This window comes from Limulus polyphemus, unplaced genomic scaffold (genome assembly GCF_000517525.1).
Source record: "Limulus polyphemus unplaced genomic scaffold, Limulus_polyphemus-2.1.2 Scaffold135, whole genome shotgun sequence".
Classification (NCBI taxonomy): domain Eukaryota; kingdom Metazoa; phylum Arthropoda; class Merostomata; order Xiphosura; family Limulidae; genus Limulus; species Limulus polyphemus.
In genome coordinates, this window is record NW_013665745.1 from 361903 (window position 1) to 377431 (window position 15529).

The following is a 15529-nucleotide window of genomic DNA, read 5'->3' on the forward strand; positions in this document are numbered from 1 at the left end:
AACGTCGCCTTCTTTTTGGTAAATAAACATGTTTGTTGTCTTTATTTTTTGTGTATTGGTAAATAAATATGTTTGTTGTCTTTATTTTTTGTGTATTGGTAAATAAATATGTTTGTTGTCTTATTTTTTGTGTATTCACTGTATTGTATTGAACAAAATGGTTATGCGGCCCGTGCTCGTCATTCTCTCAGTTATCTGGCCCGCTGTGAAAAAAGAGTTTGGTTTCCCCTGGTCTAGCGTGAACAACGTCCTAATGTCTCACATAAGAGAAAGTGGAAGTTGGAGACATTTGTAAAATAATAATGTGGAAATATAAGGACATAAAATCTGCAGACGCAGAAAATATTTCCGCAACAGGTAATGTCTGTTTAGATATTTTCACACAAAAATTGCCTGTATCTGAAAAGTTCATGAGCAAAAAAAAATTCACGTCATTGCGTAACATTGTCAAATCATGAAATGATTGATCATTCAACACTATAGAAAGAGTTGGCTGCAATAGAAGGGTTATCGCATGCTAATTTATATGCAAAAGTGCAGCAATATCACGCAAAAACGCATGATTTTACGTGGGAGTTTCAAGACTAGTGGTGAGCGAAATTTGTGCGTATAGAGGGCAGCACTGAACCTAGTTTGGTTTGTTTCGAATTTCGCGCAAAGCCACACGAGAGCTATCTCCGTTAGCCATCCCTAATTTAGTAGTTAAGGCAGCTTGTCATCGCCAACTCTTGGGCTGCTCTTTTACCAACGAATAGTGGGATTGACCTTCACATAATAACACACCCACAGCTGAAAGGACGAGCATGTTTTGTGGGGCAGGGATTCGAACCTGTGACTCTCAGATTGCGAGTCAAGCGCCCTAGCCACCTGACTCTGAATCGGGCAAGCTATTATGTGAGAGGAGTTAAGGTATCATATCCAAATGGTAGCTTTAGGTTTTGTATGTTATGGACTTGGGATCAAATAATTATTACTAACTTTTACATGCTAGTTCTAATTTCATTTCACAATTAAAGCTGCAAACTGAAGTTAAACCTGACAGGTGGTGAGTCTTCAATGATAAGTGTGCCCTACTTCTGCCCATTTCTTTGATACTAGACAAGAACTCTTCCACTTCTATCTGTACTATAGTTCGAATCTTCATTTTATTTGTCTCTTCTAAATGTGCAACAATATTTAATTGTGTTTAACATTAAAACACATATATGCTGTTTGATTACATTAGCTTTTTTTCATATTCCTTGATGTTGAAATTAACATGTTAATTGCACTTTCTTTATAAATATATGTATCAGTTGGCCACTTTTCTTTCCCAGGTAAAATTCCATATTTTACAACCCTCAACACATCCTCATATTTTAACTTTTTCTCACACATTTCTGCTTAATTAACACAACGTTTGCTTATAATCTAGATATGAAGGGTAACAAAAACTTCAGAAAAAGATCTTCAAGCAAGGACATTGGAACTTGAAGGTAAACAATAAAATGCTGCATACTGATTTATTAAAAGCATTTGATCTAACTATGTTTATATACTACCAAAATGTTGAACACTATTTATATCATATCTTGGGTTATGTCAGTGAAAAAGTCTGCTTCAATCATTTAAGTGGCCATTGTTATTTTCTGAATGTGCAAGTCCAGCACCAAGGGTTGTGACTCTATTTCCACCACCCACTTCATCAGAAGTTTAACATTTCTGCATATAGTAAGCACCAAATGCAAGAGTTATTCATCTTTTTCGGGCAGACAGTACTGCCTGACTTTTGACTGTATGTACATCTGGGGCCATCTTAAGCTTTTATGACAATGTGACTTAAGATACATCAGATGCTAAGATTGGCAACAAAGCTAAAAAACTAGATGCCATTATACACTGTACATTTGTTCATCACTGATCATGAAATTCTTTATTACTTATACATAAAACACAATCTCAAGCTAAGCTACTTCAAAAAGACTGAAAACGAAGTATAATGGAGTTCAGATCTGTGTAAAATTCCAACCACAGAATATTCGGTCAGCTTGAATATAAGCAACTAGTTTTAATATAATTAAGCTAAATGTTTTACTTCCCAATGACTAATTTATGCACAACACAACTAATATGCACTGATTATAAATTTTACAGTTTGGTCAGTACATAAATGAACAAGTGCATAAAATTAAAGATACAAGGAATGTCTAAGCCTAGGTTCTCATATGCAAAACACATTGACTGCTTAGAGAAATTTCTTTGTCAACTGAAACTTAAGAAAGAAAAAATTTACCCATGACTAATGTAAACTAATGAAGTTCAGGAAAATAGAAAGCAACCCCACCTTGGTCTATTCTACATCAATGTTTGATAACGTTATATTAAAAAATGTAATAGTTTATTATATAAAATGATGAACCATGTATTGAAAAATTGTAGGATGTACAAAAAAACCATAATATAAAAATATTTTATTGTATACAGGTTATTAAATGTCTATTAAAAACTATATGGAGAGATAATAACATAAAAGTCACATGTTTGTTATCAAACATGTTAATTCAGAGGTACTAGGGTGCAAGTACTTTTTTAATTAACACTTACTTATTTATACTCATATCCAGTTGTACAATAATATAAACACTAGAAATTGTGTGTGTGATGTACTTTCACACTTTGCATTGGATTAAATTTATTTTTCAATTAACATAAACTCAGTAAGAGTATACCTAAATTAGGGAAATGAGTTGCATTCCCCAGTTCTTGAAGTTAATTGCTATTAAAGCATCCTATTCTGCACTGAAATATATCAAATATTAATTTCTCTTACATACCGAGCACAAAGATAAGAAATCCTTTACCCAAAATGTGCACAAAGATTAGAAATACTTTTTGGTAAACTATAATAAAATTTGTGTTAGTGCACTATTAACTTTGTCAAGGTGGGTTATAATTTAGGTGTTAAAAGACAAAGAGAGAGAGAGAGAGAACACACTATAGATTGTTAAACCAAAACATATTTAATAAGCAATACAAAAAATTAAACACACACAAAAATTGAATCACATACTACAATGTTGAGAATGATAAAATACAAATGAATTCCATCAAAATATATCAACATCATATGTTACAAGTTTACGCTTGTCTTGATGACTCCCCTTCTGGGAGAAACTGGAAGCTAAAGGAAAGGGCAAATATACAATGTTAAACAACAGGATCAATGTTAATAAGAAGTTCAGTAGAACCCTAATAATTTTCAATGTTAAATGACTCTTATTATTAAAAGCATAGAGGAATTCATGTTTTCTTACAATTTTTTTCCTGGATAATACCAATTACTATAAAGATGATTATTCATTGGAATGAATATTATTGTACAATTCTTGATATATCAAAAACCATAATGTATTTTTTTATTCATAAAGGACATTGTATAATCAATATTAACATGAATAAAAATATATCTTACAAGATTAACAAAAACCTACTGTATAATAATTACACATAAAAACCCAGAAATTGTAAGTTAGTAGTTTCCAGTCTTTTTATTATAATGCATACCCCAGTCAGACCTTTGATCTAGCAGCATACCCCCAACACATATAATTTGTTTAAAAAAAACAACAACTTAAAAGTGATTAACTTATATTTAGATCTGGCAATTTCATACTACTTTGGACAATGTGACATGAAAGCCCTATCATAATCAACACCAAATCAAGAAAAATTGAATATTTTTCAATGAATGACAATGGCTATAAACTTTTAAGTTTTCCCATACTGAACTGCTTTATAAGTGGATATCGGTAAAATTACTTAGTTGATCACATATTTCTTGCTTTTAAAACTGTATATCTAGACTAACAAGTGGAAGCAATCACAACAAAAAATACTTCACATGAGAAACTGGCATGGGTGTGTGTGTGTTATGACTCACCAGCAAAATGACCAGGAATGTTAATTTGTTTTCTGTATATTTATTATTTTGCACATCATTCCAATATTAATAATATTCTAATACTGTTAATCAAGTCATAAGTCACTATTTATGTACTGATAACATGTGTGAGTGCTAGACAAAAATGTTTCCACACTATAAAAAGAAAAAAGTGGTTATAGGGGACAGAGCACATGATTATAACCCCCATTCAAGTACAAGTGTTAATGCAAGAAGAAGTGAGTGTTAAGCACTGGAACATAACAAATATGAATGGGATTACTCTTTAGAAATGTTAAATGTGTAATAGAAATTAGGTACGATTGAATCTCTCAATGCATACAACTACTTCATCCCATAAATAATTTGTCAAAAAAAAACTGAAAGAAACTTGACATTTTGGAGAACATGGAAAATAGAGAACAGATAAAGAACTGTGGTTGCTACTATAGTGTGCAGTCTACCAAGATATTTACACTATAGTGTGCAGTCTACAAAGATATTTACGCTATAGCATGCAGATATTATCATCATGACCATTTTTAATTTCGTTTATTTGCAATAGGCGCCATTTATTATAAATAATACTCTTAAACCAATAAAGTACAAAATACCATTACATAACATTTTGGGGGCAAATATAATCGGAATGAAATAAATTTCAACAATCAAAACTAGTACAGTTATTATTATTATTTGCTGAACAAAAACGTGGATAGATATAAATTGTTTAGCAAGAAATTATGTTTTAGTGAATCATTAAAACGGTGATGATGATAGTATCTGTGTAGACCGCATGTTATAGTGTAAATATCTTTGTAGACTGCACGCTATAGTAGCACCGAATTGTGAATGTGCAGTTAATTAAAAAAGATCTCTGATGTTTGATCTTTTCATAAGTCTTATCACAAAAACATTGCAAAAAGACTATGTTTGTAGGTAAAATGCTCATACACAGCTGTAATGGGAAGTCCTAAAAGAGCAACTGGCATTAATTTACATTATACTGGTAAGCAAGAAATTCAAGTAAAATACAAGTCATTTTTTGTTTTAAGGATAAAACAAAAATAAATCAATACATTACATTGTGTGTATGCAGTTTTTGTAGTTAAAATAGCTCAAGATTCAATTTAACTTTCAAAAATTTTTTCTAGGGGGTGGGGTGTGCTCCCCAGACCCCCCCCCCCTCTCCAGAAATGGCATACTTTACATGCTGGTAGTGTGTATCATTGTTTAGCTTTGGCAATGGCTTGACTACTCAAACATTTCTTCCTATAGCAGTGAGTTTACTTTACTTATGCTGAGACACTTTTATGATACAAACTGACAAAAAAATGTTTAAACAATTTTCAATACTTGTCGCTTTTTTTATTCCATCAAAAGGATAGATGAAGAAGCTATAGGCTTTTTCTTAATATGTTAGGGTGTTCTGAAACTGCCTTAATTGACAGATGAAGAAAAAATACTAAAATTGGCTTACATCAATTAGAAGGATTTTTTTTATCACCATTCTAACGGATATAAAGAACTAGTTTACTGTTTTTACAATAGCTTTAAATTTTTTTATTACCATTTAAAAAAATGGATGAAAAAAAATGCTATTGCCCTTTTAAAGCTACTGGCACACAAAGAATTATAAAGTACACTCACTTGTAATGAACAGTTATTCTACAGTTTTTTTTTTACTTTTTCCAGACTAGCAGGGCATTACTGGCATCTCCTCAATTTTTTTACATTTTCACAGACAAAATACTCATACTGCATGAAAGTTAGTACAAATGTTTTAAATAGTATCTAGTTTCTTGGTGAAAATAATCATATAATTTCATTAAGCAATTTCGTAACTTTTTTAAGATGTAAAGTTTCCAAATTCTATTATAAGAAACTTTTTAAAAAATAATATTAAAAATACATTCTTACATTTGAGTCTTTCAATTTGTTTTATTGTTGATCAGAAAGTTCCATTCCATACATTATTTCAACTTGTTTGATATATTTCTTTTAATATTTTATTTTGTCAATTGAAGCAGCTGACTTTCCACTACAAATGTTACAAAACACAGCAAAATGGATAAATATTTATCAGTAACCCATAACCTCACGTTTCAAAATGGCATTGCCATTACTTTTTCAGGTGTCATAGCAAGAATTTTGCCAACAACATTTTAGGTCAAGAAACATTTATATCTAATAGTTATAGTTTGTTTCAAATAAATAACAAGTTACTCTATTTGGGTATGTTATTTCAACACATTGAAGTTATCAATATATTTAATAAAAAAAATGTGTATCATCCAAATAATATACAGTCTTTTATACTCAGTAAACCCAATTTAACTTACCTGATGTCTCGTCATACAAGAAAATTCCTGTATCTCTCACATGGAGATAATTTAATACAAAAATATTATCTGTGGTGAAAACAGAAATCAAAGAAACTATAACAAAATTCTTAGATCTGTGGTTTGTTCTCAAGTGTTCAAAACTTAGCTTTTGGATGTCTTACTCAAATGTAAATAGATTGGAATCTCCTCTAGCTAATCCTAGTTAGATTTAAGCTCTAGCTATTTCCAGAACTGAGGTTCATTGGAAGAGATTAGACTACCTATTGTCACCTGAAAAAGGTAACTGTGAAAATAAACTCACTGGCAGAGAAGGAAAAAAAGGACATGAAAAACCAAGACATACATTATTGTATTTCCAATGTGTATGTAGGTTTTGGAATGGGCAGAAAGTACTAAAATAAAAAATTAATAAATGCATTGTTTATAAGTGAGATTCCTCTGAAGTCATACAAAAATGAAACTTGGAGCTTTTTTTTAATATTTTTCTTTGTGAAATACAAGTTTTTAGTACATCTCAAATTTAACAATCAAAGTTCATGTTCTATTTTTTCTTTACATTTTCAGAGTTGAAGATGTAGTGATAGTGCATTCATCTTCTGGTTAAAAGATGGTTTTCTTAGCTTAATGGCAAGGAATTTGAGCATTCTAAGATGAATTTCATCCTGGGAATGAAGAATGATACAGAAAAAGCCAGAAGTAGGCACAACATCACATCTGTTTAAACAATGGTTGGTAATACTACTTGGTGTTGGAGGCTTTAGCATTACAGTGTTCTTATATTTGACTACAGAGCTTTTTAATGGTTGCTCCAATACATCCCTGGTTGCACCTTGAACACTTGAGCATAAAAACCAATAGCAAGATATTCAATAGTTGTTGTCTATAACTGAATGTGCGCAGGGTCAATCCAATAGACTGAACCTGTACTAGAGAAATAAATGTGACAAGCTATTAGCCAACAGTACAAGTCTGTTGTACACAAAAAATTAGATTGTTACTAAAGCTTATGTATTAAAGATGCATCTATGAAATGCCAGAGTCAGTCTGACCCAGACTCTGACAAATTGGAGTGCAAGTTGATATTTATATGAAGAAAAAAAATACTTTTGTACATAGTACAGTTTGCAAATTGTATTTGTATGACCTCCTTAGTGCATATTTAAAGTTGTTCACGGTATCCCTTTACATTGTATCTGGTATTTTCTGTACTTTAACTCACACTGTTACAAAATTAGCAAAGTAGGGTAACATGAACAGTTCATAACTCTTGACATATAATTGATAACATCATGTTGAATGGTACCCTGTACAAGTTTGGAGCATGAAACTTTGAACCCCATCCATGCACATAGGGTTAAAATTGAAGAGACTTTTTAGCCTAGATTCTGTTTTAAAAGACACATTTTAACTGAATTTGTGAATAAAACTGTTTGATAACGTTTTTCTTAACCATGTTTGAAAGAGTGTCTAAGTGGGGTATGACTAAAGTCACAGTTTTTTACAGAACACATAACAACAGATGTATTTAATTTTCAGTTTGGAGTGGATTATTCTATTTAGGAATGAATTATGGGTAAAAAGAACTTATAATTTAAACAAATATACTTTTTAAGAAAAGTTAGTTTGTTGTTAGAGCATAAAGCAGCACAATGGGCTATCCGTGATACACCCACCACAAAGATCAAACCCCAAATTTCAGCATCATAATCTCTCAAACTTATTGCTGAGCCACTAGGGAGAAAAAAAGAGAAAAAATATTATCTTTTTTATCATATGAATTTTTTTTTACTCCTCAGAATAAATCTTTATAATTTTTTTAAAGAAGTGACATCACCCTTCTTTACTATTATCACAGACATAGAACCATGTCTCACCTAATGTCGTCCATGAAGCTGAAGAGCCATCACAGGAAACTGGAACAGGTGGTTGTCTTCTTGCCAAGGAAACACGCAACTTAACTCCAGATACCATTTTTCCATTCATCTACATAAAAACAGATTACATATTATTTGATAACTATCTATTTTTATAACTTACAACTAATGCAAAACATGATTATCTTTCAAAATACAACTGATGTGTGAGGCCTAGACTATTGAAGAACATATTTAAAGTGGTAAAAAAAAAGAAATTCTGAACAAAAGTAAGTAAACTACACAGATTATAGCCAAAAAGTCACTTATAAAATAAAGAAAATAATTTTACATAACAATCTGACTGAAGGTATATATAATTTATCATAAGTCAATATTCCAGAAAATTAAAATCTATACTAATTATAGACTGCATTTAATAACAGCTTAGGTACTCTCACTGTTAGCATTTTTTGCTGGGAGTTGTTAAGAATATAACCTAAAAGATAGACCCCTTTTTTAAATAGCAGTTTGTACTTTAGAATGGACAGGAAGAGAATTTGCATATATCTGTATATGTATATATTGCACACTTACAAAGGCAATTCACATTAGGAAAACATGAGTAGAAAACACTGCCAAGTTTAAGTACAACATTAACTAACATAGGACATTTCTTTTCATGAGTAATATTTCTGATTGGAATCATTACTACAGTACTTAAAAGTAGGATCTTTAAAAAAATATTTTGTATTTTTCATTAAAAAATATAGCTACTCACCTCATTTATAGCTTTATCTGCTGACTCCATTTTTTCAAATGTCACAAAACCACAACTGCAGAAACAGAATACTGCATGTTTATATTTATAACTGGCTTACTTGAATTCATAAATAAATGTCTGAGTAAAGTAAAAACAAATTGTAAATGATCAAGGTCTGTAAAATATCAATGAGGGAATGCTGAAAGTTACAAAATTAAATTTTATTCCATGCAATATAGAGGAATAAAATTAAAAGTAACTCATTAAGTAATTTGTGAAAAAAATATGTTTTGCAAGAATGCTAAGCAATTTTAATAGTATGACCCTCATTTATCAAAGCTACAATTTCAAACGAGGAAATTCTAACTGAAAACCCCTTTTTTATTGTCTTATATCTGATACCCTTTACATCTATCTATTACTCTTTAAACTTTATTTCTTGGGAACATTTCTAAATTTTAAGAGTAAGTTTACATTTTCTTATATGAAAATATATTTCTGATAATACTTACCTCTGCTCATACTTTAAATTTATCTCAACAAAAGGTTCTATTCTTTGCCCGTCTAAGCAATGGTATGAATTCTACCTTGCTTGCTTCAGTCTTTATATTATCCCCTAGCAATTTTAATCTTGTGACACTCTCCACCTACCTCTATGCTCCCCGTTATTATTTCTTATTCACTTTTTTGAGACTGGCAAGATTATCAGACCTGAACACTGGCTATTATGGAGAGGAAGGGCAGGATAGTGTAAAAGGAGGTAAGTATTATTGGAGATACATTTTCAGGATAGGAAAATGAAAACTTCTGAAACACACTTACCTACCCTCACACTTTAGCTAGAATCCCACACTGACCTGGTGGAGGGGCAAGATCTACACAGACACTTTCTGTGTAGAAAAAAAGGTGTGAAATATTGAGATATAATAAAGCACAATAGTGGAGGTCTGCATTACTTCTGGAACAGATATGCTCCTCAACCAGATATTGTTAAATCTAAATATGGGCAGTAAAGGCCAACTGGCTACAGAGTCAAAATTGCTTGTTATCATGAGATTCATCCAGGCCCAGCACACACATACGAGGTTCCATGTCTCGTCGTTGGAACCATAGGTCTGTGGACTGAAATCTAGATCCAAGTTGTAGTAGCTAGGACATGGGGAATGCAATATGAAATAAATGTATAATAGAAACATGATATGAAGGGAACCAAACCTTAAAGTTACAGGATGTTGCACATCAAGCACACTGGAGTTACGAAGAGAAGGCAAGCAACACTGATGTGGACAAACCCTCACTCCAACCTGAAGAAGTACAAAATGCAACAAACCAAACTCGGAATTACAGGCCCAAGCACCCAACCTGAAAGTTACAGAATGTCACATGCCAGCCACCAGAATTACAAAGGGAAGACAAGCAATATCCAACCAGACAAGTCTTCCCCCCAGCCTGAAGAAGCTCAGAATGCAACCAACTGAACTCAGAATTACAGAGACAATTCACACTTCACTCAGCCCGAAGAAACAAAGATCCTCTGGCTAGGGATTATCAACTGAAATTCTAATTCTGCAACCTAGGAGGCAAGGTAACATCTCCTGCCCCCGGAGTTATGAGGATGATGTGGACGTGATGGTCCATGTGCGAAATTATGAGGAATTTAGGACCCCCTTCCATGATCATAGTAAGAGAATGACCAAAAAAGAAGAGCCACACTCACACAACAAGATACAAAAGTGTTATCTTTGAACCATAGGCTGAATTGGCTCCCCATACAACATCTGGGAAAACCAGCCAGGGTTAATAGAGGGAGGGTAACCAGCTTTACCCTATTTTCCTTGAGTGAAATAAAGAGTACAAACATCACTCATAAGGAATAGACCTCTGTCAACCTCTCAAGTGACTGAAAACTGAGAGTGGTAAGGACTCCTTTGCTCCCCTAGAATAAAGGGGTAGGATTCGCACTGGGGAGTCCTGAGGAACGATGCTCTGGAGATAGTGCAATAGGGAAACTATGTTCCCTATTTTGAAAAGCACACCAATACCGATTAGAAATATTATTTAATAAAATATTATTTAAAAAAATCAATAAGTGCATTGTTTATAGGAAATACCCCTCAGATTTGTAACTTTTTGGGGGGTTTTCTTTGCAAATTAGACTAAGTAAGTTTAAAAGATTATGAAATATTTTTTTGGTAAAAACATTTTTGAAATTTGATATGCAAGTGTGAAATTGATTTTAGAAAGCTGTTCACTGTTTGTATCAATAAGATTATGGCCCAACGTGATACAAGCTAAGTTACATATATCACGACCAATGTTCCTTCTAATTTTTTCAGTCAATGTTTGTAACAGTTCATATCAAAAGATTATGGCTGAAAGTGATACATGTTATGTTTCATATATCATGACCAATGTTCCCTCTAATTTTTTCAATCAATGTGCATAATGAATTTTGACCCTAGTAGATCATTAGACCACTTTGCTACCAGTTGGTTATTTGGGCATTAGGCCTATCAATTGCCAGGGTCATTAAGGCCGTCAACATCTTGAGACTCCCCACCAATACTGAGGATGTGTGCAGCTGGAATAATGAAGGTGCATCACTTGATTTGATTGGTTGTTGTGCAGCTACACAACCTAGGGGGAGCATTGATCATGACAACACTACCTGCTGTATACGATTGCCATTTAAAAATACTGCTCATGACTACACTGGTTGGGCAAGGGGTCCTACTTTTTTTTTCCATCATCACTCACTGGTCAAATATCTTTATAGCAGAACACTAGACTAATCATGTAGAAACTCTCATTGTCATGGAATTGCCTGGTTCTCGAACATATGTTTACTTTCATTGATGCTGTATATCTGATGATATCAACTTTGTTATCCTGACTAAGCAAAGATGGGGAGCTCATGCACTGATCAAGTGTAATAAATGTAATTTTGACATCCGCTGCCAGTTTTTGTCAGGCCAAGAAATAAACATATCTATTCCTCACCAAAGTTTTTCTTAGGACATGCATCAATCTTAAATGATATTCTGGGGGCCTAGATCTGAAGAAATCTGTGAATCCAGGGAATTCTCCATGTAAGAAAAATAAAGTACAAAAATTTACTTAAACAATTTAGTTAAAAGTAAATGTTGAATAATCAATTCATTTATAACCAGTTACAATGAAATGTTGAGAAAAGTTAACAAAGTGACAATAACTGGTGGCTTCCAATCATTGCTGTAATCTGAACAATCATGAAAGTATTGAATATATATATATCTGCAATTATTGTGATGTTTAGTAAATAATTGGTTGTGTAAGTCTAAGCTGTCAAATAGTGTATTAAACTGTTGATCATGAAGTTAAAATATGTTAATATTAGAAAAGACAAGATAAACACTATTGATTTACAAGTATATCACTGAAAAGAAAGCTAACTCTTAAATCCTATCATAAAAAATGAACAAAAACTTAAATAAGCAGAATTTCCAGCAAAAATTTGCAAATACAATACATCTCTTATGATATAAGTGTTTAATATGGTATAATTGTTATCAAACAACTTACTTTTTGTCCAGTTCCATGGATATATTCATGATATTTCCAAAAGGAGCAAATCCATTACGCAGTATTTCTTCAGTTACATTAACGCCATTCACGTAAATCGTATTTCCTTGCGTAGGATGTTCATTTCGTCCATCTCTATCTCGTTCATGTTCTCTCTCCTCTTTGTTCTCATGCTCTTCTATTTCTCGAGAGCTAACAAAACTTTCAAACAGACTTTTCATAGCTGGTCGAGAGTTATTGCTCACCTTTAAAATAAAAAATACACTGCGTGAATTACTACAAAGTAAAATATAATAGCATTACTCTGTAGCAACCATTGCAAGTAATTATCTAGTTACACAGATTCCTTTTCCAAATTTCTGCCAAACATAACGTGTGTAAATAAAATATTTTTAAACTAATGAATATATATATATATATATATTTTATTTTTTTTTTAAATTAAAAATCACCAACAGCAACACTACTACAGAAAGCTATAACACTATTTTACAAACTATGAAGACTGGGATACGGTATAATAATTCACAGATTAAAAATGGTTTTCACACATCCATGAAGTCTAGATAATATATAGTTTAACGTACAAAGAAATTGTTATAATACAAAATGGTGAATTAAAATTACTTATTTCACTGTGCACTTCTTTCTTCATACTGGCAATGAAAATATAACTGGCAAAAAAAATATTGTAAAAAAACAAAACAAACTTTATAAGAAAAAAAAAACAATGAAAAATTTCTAAGTAATGAAATAAGGGTACCTTTGAGTAAAACACTTAAGTTGTATCTACTAAACTTACAAGTAAAAGATGATCTAAAATAAGTTTCGGAACAATGAGATAGGTGAAAAAAAACATACGCCTTTCATCCTGTCAGTGTTTTCTTCCTCCAAGCCAGAACTTGAACTAAATGACTGATAACGTATTGATGTACTCCTTTTTCTTTCTGATGCTTTAGAACGTTTAAAACCTTGCCTTTCCTTGTTTTCTACTTTAATTGCTTGTATGGCCTGCAAAAATAATTCATGCTGATAAACAGGATAAAGGAAATTCAACATGAAGCTTGAAGTGGAGTAAGGCAAAAGCTGACTTAGCAATTGTTTAGGGTCCTAAGGAGCCCCTGATTCAAAGGAATTTAGTTTCATCAAACTTTAACTATTGCCTGTTTTAATATTTTATTCATTTGGAAAAAAAGAAATGAAAGAAATCCAGAGAAAAATACATCACTCAGTAACGCATGGATGTTTAACAATTGTAGCAGCAAGACGCTCCTCAATCAGGAGCTCATGTGGAGCATGTATTCTGACTGGTTGTTAAGTTTGCATGACTTGAGAAAGATACCAGCACAGTAGTGTTAGTGTGTGAGTAAAAACAGCTTTTTAACAAGTGTATTAGTATATATATATTGTGTTGGTGTATTTTTGGTTTGTGGAAATACTGCAATTAGTATTTCTTAGGAAATTGGTGACTTGTCCAAAAATATTCCTACTCGGGACCCTTAATGGATTAGTACTGCCTTTGAATTATACACAGATGCATATATACATAAATGGATACATTTATTCTTTTCAGCTTACTCCTATCAAAGTATGCAATTTGCAAGAAACCTACACGCTGAATAAGTTTTTAGAAAGTATAACATGTTAATATAGGTATTTAAGTACTATATACCAAATTCCCAATTATTAAATTAGGTTTGAAAGTAGCTTAGTGCTTAATGTATTCCAAAGTTTTCTTAATCTAATGGGAAGCACACAAAGACTTACACTATAGTTTTGAAGTCTACATGGAAACATATAACAAACTATGTTTAACTTAAAGCTGTTGCTATTGAGATGTTTATTTACCTTTGGAAATCAGCATAACCATTATATTTTTTATATGCAACTCATAATTATTGTATATACTGAGAACCAGGTGCATCAGTTCAACACACCTGTTGTGTGATTTGTGTTATTGCATTGCGAAAAATAACCATTGAATGAAATAGTATGAAACTTCAGATTAACTTTCTACAAATTAAGTACCTTCTAAAAATAAAATATTTGATTTTCATATGATACTTGTATGAATTCACAGCTTTGAAAATTTGTAAAGATTTCTTTTAAGAAACAAAGGAAAATGTTTAAGTTTGTTGTAGGTTTTAATTACTGATTTTTATGTCTTATAAAACTGTGCATGTATTCTTTGTTTTGATTTGAAATATACCACACGCAGTTTCACTGGCACACAATAAAAATAATTTTTTATCATGTCAAAATGATAAGCAATCTGACTGTTTTCTTACATTGTTAATCAGAAGGTTTAATATATGTAATAAGTTTTAATGTATTTTATGTTAACTTATAAATAGTCTTTTATATTTATCTTTAGTGATCTTTGCAGATTCAAACAGTTACTTAGACTGATAAAGCTTGATGTAAACAGGTCCTAATGCAGCAATGTGATATGGTCAAGTGTAAAATTATTTAAATAAGTACTTCATCTTGTTTCACAAAAAACATGTTTCTTTCGATGATACTGCAACATCATAATTCCAATGACGTTTAAAATGATAAAGCAAGCTTTTTTTAAAAAAAAGTCAGGACTATCTTGTGAAACTTGTCCACAAACATCATTCTTTTTAGCATCATATCACCAAACTAAGCCTTTATCATCTTGTTGTGATCTCTACGTGGAATCTCCACTGAAATGTAAGCCACATTAGCCTATACAGTTGAAAAAAAAAGAATTTTCATTATATGTTTAGATCACTAGCCTATGTCTCCCCAAAGTTGAGATACAGGAAATTACATCACACCAGTTGAGCTTGAGAAACTTGTATTACAGTTACAAGGTTCAAATTAGTGCTATTTTATACAAAATTATTTTAAATTTCTTTCTAAGAATTATAAGCACTGTATTTATGCTCAGAAAAAACAACAAAAAAAACAGGAAATTCACAAACACTGGTTTTGTTTGGAGCATGCTGAAGTCACACCAAAATCAAAATGTGAAAACTTGTTTTTATTTTCATGTATAAAAGTAAATAAATAATACTTGTTCATTGAACATACTTCAACTCTGAATTTTTTTTTAATATGTGGA

The 15529-nt window shown here is 31.8% G+C and overlaps 1 protein-coding gene across 1 annotated transcript in view; it reads right to left on the reverse strand.

Annotated features, from left to right (window-relative positions):
- Positions 1–2978: 2978 nt before the first annotated feature.
- The window catches only part of LOC106473996 (negative elongation factor E-like), a 28283-nt gene continuing 15732 nt past the window's right edge, over positions 2979–15529 (reverse strand). The window contains exons 5-9 of the mRNA XM_013934686.2: positions 13303–13452; positions 12442–12686; positions 8899–8953; positions 8139–8247; positions 2979–3160 (exon numbers count right to left, since the gene is read on the reverse strand). Of these exons, the coding sequence (XP_013790140.1) occupies positions 3087–3160; positions 8139–8247; positions 8899–8953; positions 12442–12686; positions 13303–13452 (633 nt within the window). The 3' untranslated portion in view covers positions 2979–3086. The remainder of the gene's footprint in view (positions 3161–8138; positions 8248–8898; positions 8954–12441; positions 12687–13302; positions 13453–15529) is intronic.